Source organism: Stegostoma tigrinum, chromosome 12 (assembly GCF_030684315.1).
Source record: "Stegostoma tigrinum isolate sSteTig4 chromosome 12, sSteTig4.hap1, whole genome shotgun sequence".
NCBI lineage: Eukaryota > Metazoa > Chordata > Chondrichthyes > Orectolobiformes > Stegostomatidae > Stegostoma > Stegostoma tigrinum.
Genome location: NC_081365.1, coordinates 262,459 through 274,191, shown reverse-complemented (window position 1 = coordinate 274,191; position 11,733 = coordinate 262,459). Strand labels below are relative to the sequence as shown.

Here is an 11,733-nt window from a genome sequence, read left to right as displayed (position 1 = left end):
CCTGCCCCCTTGACCTGTCTGCCCTCCCTGCCTCCCCAGCTATACTCACCTCTGCTGGCTCCATCCCCGCCTCTTTGACCAGTCTGTCTTCTCTCCACCTATCTTCTCCTCTATCCATCTTCTATCTGCCTCTCCCCTCTCCCTATTTATTTCAGAACCCCCTTCCCCTCCCCCATTTCTGTAGAAGGGTCTAGGCCTGAAACATCAGCCTTCCTGCTCCTCTGATACTCCTTGGCCTGCTGTGTTCATCCAGCTCTACACTTTGTTTTGCTGAAATCCTTCTTTATCACCCTGTCTACAGGTGGCTCTGTTTTTAGGGAACCTTGAATCTGTACCTGCAGATTTCTTTTCTCTATAATGCTCCCCACGGTCCTACCATTGCCGGTGTAAAGCCTGCTCTGATTTGCCTTACCAAAACGTAACACCTTGTGTTCATCTAAATTAAACTCTGTTTGCCATTCCTCAGCCCACTGGCCCAATTGATCAGGTTTAGCTGCATTCCCAGATAATCTTCTCACGTCAACTCTATCACTAATTTTGATGTCATCTGCAAACTTAATAAACAGACCTCCTAAATCCTCATCCAAATCATTTGTATAAATGATGAATAACAATGGACCCAACACTGATCTCTGTGGCACACTGCATGACAAGTCTATGATCACTGTTTTTGTTTTCAGTGCACAGGTCTTTTTTTTTGTCAGATCAGATCTCAGGGATTTGTCTACTTTTATGCATTTAAGATCACCAGCACCTCCTCTTCCGTAATGTGATCCATCTGATTTCATTCCTTTCTTCCTTTTGAAGCAGTTAATTCAACTGTGTCAGTGATAATGGGAACTGCAGATGCTGGAGAATCCAAGATAATGAAATGTGAGGCTGGATGAACACAGCAGGCCCAGCAGCATCTCAGGGGCACAAAAGCTGATGTTTTGGGCCTAGACCCTTCCTCTTCCTAGGCCATTTCAAAGGGCACTTCTGAGTGAACATGTTGCTGTGATCTGAGGCTCTGGTCAAGAAAAAGGAGGTTAGGTATCGGCTTTTTGGATCAACTGAATTCCTTGAGGAAGGGGTGTAGGAGTATACTTAAGCAGGAAATAAGGAGGACAAAAAAGGGGCACGAGATAACTTTGCTAGATAAGTTGAAAGAAAATCTGAACAACCTAAAATCTACAAGTACATGAAGGACAAAAGAGTAGAGAGAGATTAGGGCCGCTTGTTGATCAAAAAGGTTGTCTATGTGTGCAGCCACAGAAGACGAGTGAATCCCTAAACAGATATTTCTTGTCAGTATTTACTGTGGAGAAAGACATGGAAGCTAGGGAATTCAGGTAAGTAAATAGTGACGCCTTGAAAAACATCCACATTACAGAAGAGGAGGTGTTGGCAATCTTAAATGCATAACATTGAACATAGAACAATACAGCGCAGAACAGGCCCTTCGGCCCTCGATGTTGCACCGACCTGTGAACTAATCTAAGCCCCACTCCCTACACTATCCCATGATCATCCTTATGCTTATCCAAGGACTGTTTAAATGCCCCTAATGTGGCTGAGTTACCTACACTGGCAGGCAGGGCGTTCCACGCCCTTACCACTCTCTGAGTAAAGAACCTACCTCTGACAACTGTCTTAAATCTATCACCCCTCAATTTGTAGCTATGCCCCCTTGTACAAGCTGAAGTCATCATCCTCAGAAAAAGACTCTCACTGTCCACCCTATCTAATCCTCTGATCATCTTGTATGTCTCTATTAAATCCCCTCTTAGCCTTCTTCTCTCCAATGAGAACAGAACCAAGTCCCTCAGGCGTTCTTTATAGGGCCTGTGCTCCAGACCAGGCAACATCCTGGTAAGCCTCCTCAGCACCTTTTCCAATGCTTCCACATCCTTCCTGTAATGGGGCAACCAAAACTGCATCCCAATATTCCAAATGAGGCCTCACTAGCGTTTTGTAAAGTTGCAGCATGATAAAGCAGGTAGATAAAGATTTAAATGTCACAATTGAATTGGTATTGACTGCCATTTGAGGAAAAGAGTTCCAAATCTCCATTATTGTTTGTGTGTAGAAGTGCTTTCTAACATATTTCTCGAATGGTTTGGTCCTAATCCTTCGACTCTATCATCTGGTTCTAGAATCTTCAACCCGTGGAAATAGTTTATCTTTATCTACCTGCTCTTTCCCTGTTAATATCCTGAAAACCTCGACTAGATCACCCTTAAACCTTCTAAATTCCAAACAATAAAGATCTAATTTGTGTAATATGTCCTCATAATGTAACCTCTGAAGTTCAGGTATCATCCCTATAAACCTGCGTAGAATTCTTCCAGGGCCAAAACATCCTTCCTGGGGTCTGATGCCCAGATCTGCTCACGGCACTCCAAGTGGGGTCTAAGTAGGGTTTTGTATAACTTCAGAATAACATTTGCATCTTTTTACTCTGGCCCTTTAGATATAAAGGCAAGCATCCATTCGCTGCCTTGATTATTTTCTGCATCTGTTCACGGGATTTTAAAGAGCTATGCATTTGGAGTTTTAAATCTCATTGGGCATTCACTGTATTTAAAGAACAAAGAACAAAGAAGAACAAAGAAACCTACAGCACAGGAACAGGCCCTTCGGCCCTCCACGCCTGCGCCGATCAAGATCCTGTGTCTAACCTGTCATCTATTTTCTAATGGTCTGTGCCCATTTGCTCCCTGCCCATCCATGTACCTGTCCAAATATATCTTAAATGACGCTAACGTGTCTGCGTCTACCACCTCCACTGGCAACGTGTTCCAGGCACCCACCACCCTATGTGTAAAAACCTTTCCACGCATATCTCCCTTAAACTTTCCTCCTCTCACTTTGAACTCATGACCCCTAGTAATTGAGTCCCCCACTCTGGGAAAAAGCTTTTTGCTATCCACCCTCTCTATACCCCTCATGATTTTGTAGACCTTAATCAGGTCTCCCCTCAATCTCCGTCTTTCTAATGAAAATAATCCTAATCTACTCAACCTCTCTTCATAGCTAGCACCCTTCATACCAGGCAACATCCTGGTGAACCGCCTCTGCACCCTCTCCAAAGCATCCACATCCTTTTGGTAATGTGGCGACCAGAACTGCACACAGTACTCCAAATGTGGCCGAACCAAAGTCCTATATAACCGCAACATGAGCTGCCAACACTTGTACTCAGTACCCCGTCCAGTGAAGGAAAGCATGCCATATGCCTTCTTGACCACCCTCTTGACCTGCGTTGTCACCTTCAGGGAACAATGGACCTGAACACCCAGATCTCTCTGTTCATCAATTTTCCCTAGGACTTTTCCATTTACTGTATAGTTCGCCCTTGAATTTGATCTTCCAAAATGCATCACCTCACATTTTCCCAGATTAAGTCTACCTATATTCTGCTGTAATCTCTGACAGTCCCCTTCACTATCAGCTATTCCACCAATCTTAGTGTCATCAGCAAACTTGCTGATCAGACCACCTACACCTTCCTCCAGATCATTTACATATATCACAAACAACAGTGGTCCCCAGCACAGATCCCTGTGGAACACCACTGGTCACAGGTCTCCAATGAGAAACTCCCTTCTACTACTACCCTCTGTCTCTTGTTGCCTAGCCAGTTTTTTTATCCATCTAGCTAGCACACCCTGGACCCCATGTGACTTCAGTTTCTCCATCAGCCTGCCATGGGGAACCTTAACATCTACAGCCTTTCCCTCATCAATCAACTTTGTCACGTCCTCAAAGAATTCTATTTAGTTGTTAAGACATGACCTTCCCTGTACAAAACCATATTGCCTATCACTGATAAGCCCATTTTCTTCCAAATGGGAATAGATCCTATCCCTCAGTATCTTCTGCAGTAGCTTCCCTACCACTGACGTCAGGCTCACCGAGTGATAATTACCTGGATTATCCTTGCTGCCCTTCTTAAACAAGTGGACAACATTAGCAAGTCTCCAGTCCTCTGGGACCTCACCCGTGTTCAACTTTGTGCCTTCTTAAAAAAAATACCCTGTTTTTTTTGGTATGAAAGGGTTATCGTTACAGTTGTTTGTACTATAACCATCTGCCACAGTATTGCCGATCCATCCAATCTATCAATATCCTGTTATAATTTTATGCCGTTGTCAACACCGTAAACAATGATGCCCAATTTTATGTCATCGGCAAATTTGGATGTTTGACTTTTTAATGCTTTTATTCAAATTGTTAATGAATGTTGTGAATAATTGAGGCCCCAACAGACATCACTGAGGGACACCACTAATCATGTCCTGCTAATTTGAATACTTACCCATTACACCAACTCTGTTTCTTCCTATCTATGTCAGTAATTTGTGCTCAATTCTGTGGTCTTAGCTAAGGACGTAAACATTCATATAAACATTAATTCTTGGGAAGATGGTGTTGTCTTATGATGAGAGATGAGTGAAAGAGACTTCTCCTCCCTTGAGTTAAGAAGAATACAAGGTGATCTCATTGAAACCTTTAAGATTCTCAGGAACCTGAGAGGTCCAGATGTCAAGAAGTTTTTGCTTCCAATTTAAAACCTCAAATTCATGAAATGATTTCAGGATAAGAATAACTTAAGTTTGAAATCAGAAATAATTTTGTCATTTGTGATCTTGACAGCCCTTGGAATTCTCTACCTCAGAACACTGTAGATGCTCAGTCATAGAGTGAATTCAAGACTAATTAGATGTTAGAATCAAGTCTAGGTAGAACCAAGTGTTCAGAGTGAATGAACAAGCAGATTCAACCCTGAATAATCTACTCCTTCTATTTCTCGAACTCATTCAGAGTTATAACTAAATTAGACTTCAGTTATCAAACTGTTTGCAGTTACATGTGAAGATTAATTCAATGGTAAGAAATTATGCATTCACTGTAATGTCCTTAAATTTGCATGCTATCTTTCCAACTAAAAGCTGCGTTGGGTCCATGAGTCAGTGTCCTGATGGGGGGTTCAATCATTTGCCACTTCTTTGTTTCTTTGACTTCTTCACAGCAGCACAATCCAAGAGCAGGAATCTGCAACAAAAATGCAATTGCAGGGTCATGGAGATGTGCAGCATAGAAACAGATGCTTTGGCCCAGCTTGTCCATGTCAATCACACATCTTAAATTTATTTAGTCCCATTTGTCAGCTTTTGGCCTATATCCCTCTAAACCCATCCCAATCATGTATCCATTCAGATGCCTTTTCAATGTTCTAATTGTATCAGCATCCATGACTTCCCCTTGCAGGTCATTCCATACATGTACTACCCTCTTAAAAAGTTTCCCCATCCCTTTTAAATCTGCCCCTCTCACCTTAAACCTATGCTCTCTAGTTTTGGACTGCCGTACCCTGTGAAAAAAACCTTGGACATTCACCCTATCCATGCCTCTCATGATTTATAAACCCCTATAACGTCATCCCGCAGCTTCTGATGCCCCACGGAAAATAGCTCCAGCCTATTCACCTTCTTCCTATAGCTCAAAATCTCCAAACCTGGCAACATCCTTGTAAATCTTTACTGAACCCTTTCAAGTTTTACAACATGTTTCCTATTGCAGGGGAGACCAGATCATAAATAACAAGCTCTTGAAAAAAGCACTTTACGTTCAAAATGCCATTAAATATTCCTGGTAAATCTTCTCTAACCAGCTAATCTAATATAAATGAAAGATCTTACTTCATTCACAGTCTTGCACATTATTCCAGCTAAACCTGTTCCAATGACTTTGTTCTTGCTTCTTGCACACCTTTCATCTTGTTTCAGCATTTCGTTGGAAAACTCCACACTTGAACTTTAATGTTTTCTAATTTACTATAAGTTTACTAAGCAATTACAATATAAATCTAAGAGATCATTTAAAACAAGGATAGTGTATAATTTTGGAATGGGAATTAATTGTATGTTTGCTTTCTCTTGGGTTTGTATATGTTGCTAAGTTCTTTTTAAACTCGTATCAAAAGCTAAGAGGTCTAATTGCTGGTTGGTTTCTTTTAATTCTTGTGCACCTGATTTGTTTTAAGAGAAACTTAATAATTTCATTTGGACACATTTCTGTTTATCTGCCAAGTGCTAACAATGCCAATGGAGAGATTCAAGACCTTGGTGAATCCTCCAGGAAGTGTGGAAGACAGGATGGTGACAGGCAGGAACTGCCACCTTTTCAACCTTGCCCTAATAATGAAAACCAAAAGAACTGCGGATGCTGTAATAATGTTTTGGATGGGAAGGCCTTATCTCAACCTTCTGTCCAATTGCCAATAAAGACCCTCTTAGTGACTATTTCTGTGCCACTTATCTGTGTGATTATCTCATCTCCAGACAAGAAATCAGATAGTCGATCTAACCAACTGGTTAACCAGTGTGGCTAGGCTGTCAGTTTCAGGGATTCATCAATCAGCATTAATATGCGCACAACCAGCAAACTAGCTCTGGCGTTGAGAGAGGGGTTGGTGTAATAGTTGGCAGCTGCTCTTCTGTTTCTGGCAGCACCTGCCCATCTCTTTCCACAGCTCCCTCCCAGCCTTAGAAATGCCCCAGGTAATACTTAGCTTTCCTGTTGGTAATAATTATAGGATTACGGGCACTGTTTTTCAAACAGTAAACACAGTCTCTGCTGTGCCATTGCTGAATTCCTAAACTGTGGATTCTCTGTTTGGCAGCACCAGGCACGTGGTATTCCTGTCTGTGGTTCTAATTCCAATAGAAAGTTTACCAGTGGTCAATCAGCTACCTGATTTCCAGAAGCTCAAGAGGACTTTCTCACCTTCATGGATACTTCATGGAAATTCTCCCGCTTTCAGACCAATCCAAAATGGAAAATTCTGGCCTTACTTTTACCAAATTCAAAGTACAAATCCCAAGACTAGGTTCTTGGGAAAGACTTGGAATTTAAAATAAAAGCATTAATGAAAGCATTCAAGTACAAGATGTTATTTATTGGATGAATTTACTCATTTAGTGAAATTTATCAAGATTCAAAGGAAGGTGTAAAGGGGGCATATGATAAATATAGCTTCCAGAAAGGTGAGCATGGTTAAGTTACAAAGTGAATGCTTTACTTTTTACCTCACTAAAGAAATTGGAATCACTAAAGAGGGAGATAATAAAGGAACTGGATAGGATACAAACACTGGAGTTATTTAAAATGTTCAAGTGGAAAGGTTTTGTGGTGCTGTTAATCTAGCATTGCTGGATTACTGGAGCATGGAAGGAAATCAGTGTTGGGACTGCATTGTTAACAATTTACATAGATAGGCAAAATCTTCTAGTCCTGAAAAATAGGGGTGGTGACAAAGGATTGGAACATTTCACATTTTGAACAAAAAAGGATAAACCTTGCAATTAAACCAGTCAAACTAATGTAACTTAGTAATCTGGAACAAAAATAATTGTTACTGAAGAATCATTGGTTAATAAATAAGTCAGTAAGAATTTACTAAAAACTAATCCTGTTTGAAGTAGCAAAGTTTTGAGGGTAGTGTAGTTTGATTTGCATATGGACTTCCAACAGTTGTTTGACAAAGTGTCATAATTGGCTTGTTGGAAATGTTGACACCTGCACGTGTGATCATTTGGGCAGTGGTAGCATGGAAACAAATAATTGGGTCAAGGAAATGTGATTAATGTTATTTTTCAGTCAAAGCAAAAGAAGAAGATAGAAACACATGAATAGGAGGAGATCCTGAATCCTCACAAGTCTGAACCACAATTCAAGCTTATCTTGACCTAGGCCCATTAATGCTTTCAGTTAACAAAAATCATTAATTTTAATTTCAAAATTATCAATTGATCAATTGTTATTTACAAAGAGAGTTCCAAACCTGATCACCCTTTTTGTGTGGAAATATTGCCTAATTTCAAGGTTGTATCCCCAAGTCCTAGATTCACTGATCAAAAATGTTTCTTTGTGCCTACTCCATCTGTTTGAACATAACATAAGAAATAGGAGCAAGAGTAGATCATCTGGCCTTTTGAGCTTGCTCTGCCATTCATTAACATCATGACTGATTATTCTATGGATTCAGATCCACTTACCCACTCACCAACATCCTTCATTCTTTTACTGTTCAACAATCTATCTATCTGTGACTTAAAAACATTCAATGAAGTAGCCTCAACTGCTTCCCTGGGTAGGGAATTCCACAGATTCACAATCCTTTGGAAAAAGAAATTCCTCCTCAGCTCAGTCCTAAATTTTCTCCCTGTTATTTTGAGGCTATATCCCTTAGGTCTAGTTTCACCCACCCGTGGAAATGACCACCCTGCTTCTATCTTATCTATTTATAATTTTATATGTTTAAGATCTCTCCTCATTCTTCTAAATTCCAGTGAGTATAGTCCCAGTATACTCAATCTCTTCTCATAAACAAACCCTCTCAATTCTGGAATCAACCTAGTGAACCTCTTCTGCACCCCCTCCAATGCCAGTATATCCTTCCTCAAGTAAGGAGACCAAAACTGTGCATAGTACTCCAGGTGTGGCCTCACCAGCACCCTATAAAACTGCAGCATATCCCCTCACCCCTGTTTTTAAACTCCATCCTTCTAGCAGTGAAGGACAATATTCCATTTTCCTTCTTAGTTACCCACTGCACCTGCAATCCAACATTTTGTGACTCATGCACAAGGATGTCCAGGTCCCTCTGCCCAACAACATGCTGCAATTATTCACCATTTAATAATCGTACATTTTGATGTTATTCCTACTGAAATGGATGAAGTCATATTTACCAATGTTGCAGTCCATCTGCCAGACCCTTGCCCACTTGCTTAACCTATCTATATCCCTCTGCAGGCTTTCAGTATCCTCTGCACACTTTGCTCTACCACTCATCTTAGTGTCACATGCGAACCTTGACATATCACTTGGTCCCCGGCTGTAAATTATCTATGTAAACTGTCATCACTTGCACTCCTAACACTGATCCCTGAGCCACACTACTGGCCACTGATCGCAAACTAGAAAAACACCCATTTAGCCCCACTCTTTGCTTTCTGTTAGTTAATCAATCTTCTGTCCATGCTAATACTTTACCTGTAACACTGTACACCTTTAACCTTATGCACCAGCTTTGTGTGGCACTTTGTTGAAAGCCTTCTGGAAATCCAGATCCCTATTGCCCACCGTGCTTGTAATGTCTTCAAAGAATTACAGTAAATTAGTTAAACATGTCCTGCTTTTCATGAACCCATGCTGTGTCTGCCTGATGGGACAATTTCTATACAGATGTCTTGCTATTTCTTCCTTGATTAAAGATTCAAGCATTTTCTCTGCTGTAGAAGTTTGGCTGATGGGCCTCTAGTTATCTGTATTTTGTCTACCTCCTTTTTTAAACAATGGTGTTACATCTGCTATTTTCCAATCTGCTGGAACCGTCCCAGAGTCCAGTGAATTTTTGCAAATTGCCATGAGTGCAATTGCTACATTCCGCACCATCTCTTTTTTACCCTTGGATGCATTCCATCAGGGCCAGGAAACTTGTCTAACTTTAGCCTCATTAGCCTACCCAACACTATCTCTTTGGTGATAATGAGCATTTCTAGGCTCTCACCTGCCGTTACCTCCTTGTCATTAATTATTGGCACATTGTTTGTGTCTTCCACTTTGTGCAGACTGACAAAATATCTGTTCAATGACTTGGCTATTTCCCGGTGTTAAATTCCCCCCTTCTCATCCTCTGCAGGAACAATATTTACCCTAGACATGCATTTGTTTTACGTCATTGTAGAAACTGTGTTTTCTGTTTTTATATTTTGAGTTAGTTTTATCTCATAATCCATTTTAGCTTTCTTTATAAGTTTGTGCATGGCTTTCTGTTCACCTTAAATATTTTCCAGTCCACTTGTTTCCCTTAATCTTTGCCAATTTCTATACATTAGCTTTCAATTTGATACTTTCCTTTACTAACTTAGTTATCCATTGCTGATCTTCCCTTTTCCTACAGTCCTTCCTTTTCACTGGTATATACTTCTGCTGAGCAGTGTGAAAAATCACTTTGAAAGTCCTCCACTGTTCCTCAATTGTCTGATCATATAGTCTTTGTTCCCGATCTACCTCAGCCAACTCCTTCCTCATCCCATTTTAGTCTCCTTTCTTTAAGCACAAGACACTGCAACTGTATTTTACTTTCTTGTCCTCTTGGTATTTTAAATTCAACCATACTGTGATTGCTCCTTCCAAGAGGAACCCTAACAATGAGATCATTAATTATTCTTGTATTATTACACAGGACCAGATCTAGGATAGCTTGCTCCCTCATCAGTTCCATGATGTACTGTTTGAGGAAACTATCACGGATACATTCTGTGAACCCCTCCTCAAAGCTGCCTTGACCAATTTAGTTTGACCAATCAATATGTAGATTAAAATCCCTCATGATAATTGGTGTACTATTTTTACAAGTATTAATTATTGCTTTGTTTATTGCCCACGCCAACATCATATTATTTGGTGCCCAATTAACTATACCTATCAGTGACTCTCTCCCCTTACTATTCTAATTTCCAGCTACATTGATTCAACCTTTTTCTCCACAGAACCTATATCATGTCTCACTACCGCCCTGATGTTGTACTTAATAACATAGTGACACCACCTCCTGTCTGTTCTTCCAAATAGCCTGATAGCCCTCGACATTTAACTTACAGTTGTAACCATCTTGTAACCGTGTTTTGGTAGTGGCCACTAAATCATTCCCATTTGCAATGATTGTGATGTCAATTCATTTACCTTGTTTTGAATGCTGTGAACTGTTATGCTAGTTTTTATACCTTTTTTAATGTTAATACCTCCACAAGAGGAACCTTTGTTTTCAAACATTCTCACTTTTTCTACCACTACCTGGTTTCCACTCTCTTAGTGCAACACTGCTCAGCTGCTTCCTGCTTTTGATTTCCTATTTTGATTCACTTTTTCCTTAAGCCGTCACCCACTCCAGCTAACTCAGAGCTCCCCATCCCCCTCCTAACCTAGGTTAAAGTCTACCCAACAGAGCTAGCAAAACTACCTGCAGTAATATTGGTCCCATCACTGTTTGGGTGAAGACCGTCCTGATGGAAAACAGGTTCTACTTTCCCCAGAAATGGTCCCAGTTATTCAGAAATCTAAAGCCCTCTCTCTTTCACCACTTCCCCAGCCACATTAAACTCCCTTATATACCAATTCCTAGCCTCAGTAGTATGTGGCACAGATAGTAACCCAGAGATTACTACCTTTGAGGTCCTGGCTTTCAATCTGGATCCTAACTCCCTAAATTCAGTCTTCAGACCTCATCCCTATCCTTACCTATGTCATTGGTACCAACTTGTACACAGCCACTGGCTGGTTCTCCTCCCCCGTACCCCCAACCTCAGTGCTCCACAGCCGCTCAGTAACCTGCAGGAGCCTTGCGCTAGGGAGACAACACACCGTCCTGTTGCCACTGCAGCAGCTACAGAAACACCTCTCCATTCCCCTCTGTTTACTTTGGTAACTTTAAAATTTTGATCAAATCCCACCTTAAACCTTTCATCATCACGAATCATGATCCTGTCTGATATTCTACCTTCAACACCATATCCTGTGTTACCCCATTTCTCACAAAATGACCAGTCACTGAATCTTATCAGTCTCTGACTTGAACATACTGAGTTCCTGCAGCTCTCTGAGGCAGAGAATTGCAAAATTCAATACCTTCTAAGTGAAGAAATTCCTTTCATTCTCTGTCCTAAATGGTTTTCCCCCTTA

General features: G+C 40.8%; 1 protein-coding gene across 2 annotated transcripts in view; it reads right to left on the bottom strand.

Annotated features, from left to right (window-relative positions):
* Positions 1-4,288: 4,288 nt before the first annotated feature.
* LOC125456989 (ubiquitin-associated and SH3 domain-containing protein A-like) overlaps positions 4,289-11,733 on the bottom strand; it is a 163,566-nt gene continuing 156,121 nt past the window's right edge. For both annotated transcript variants that reach the window (XM_059650053.1, XM_059650054.1), the window contains one exon: positions 4,289-5,037. In XM_059650053.1, the coding sequence (XP_059506036.1) occupies positions 4,903-5,037 (135 nt within the window). In that variant the 3' untranslated portion in view covers positions 4,289-4,902. The remainder of the gene's footprint in view (positions 5,038-11,733) is intronic.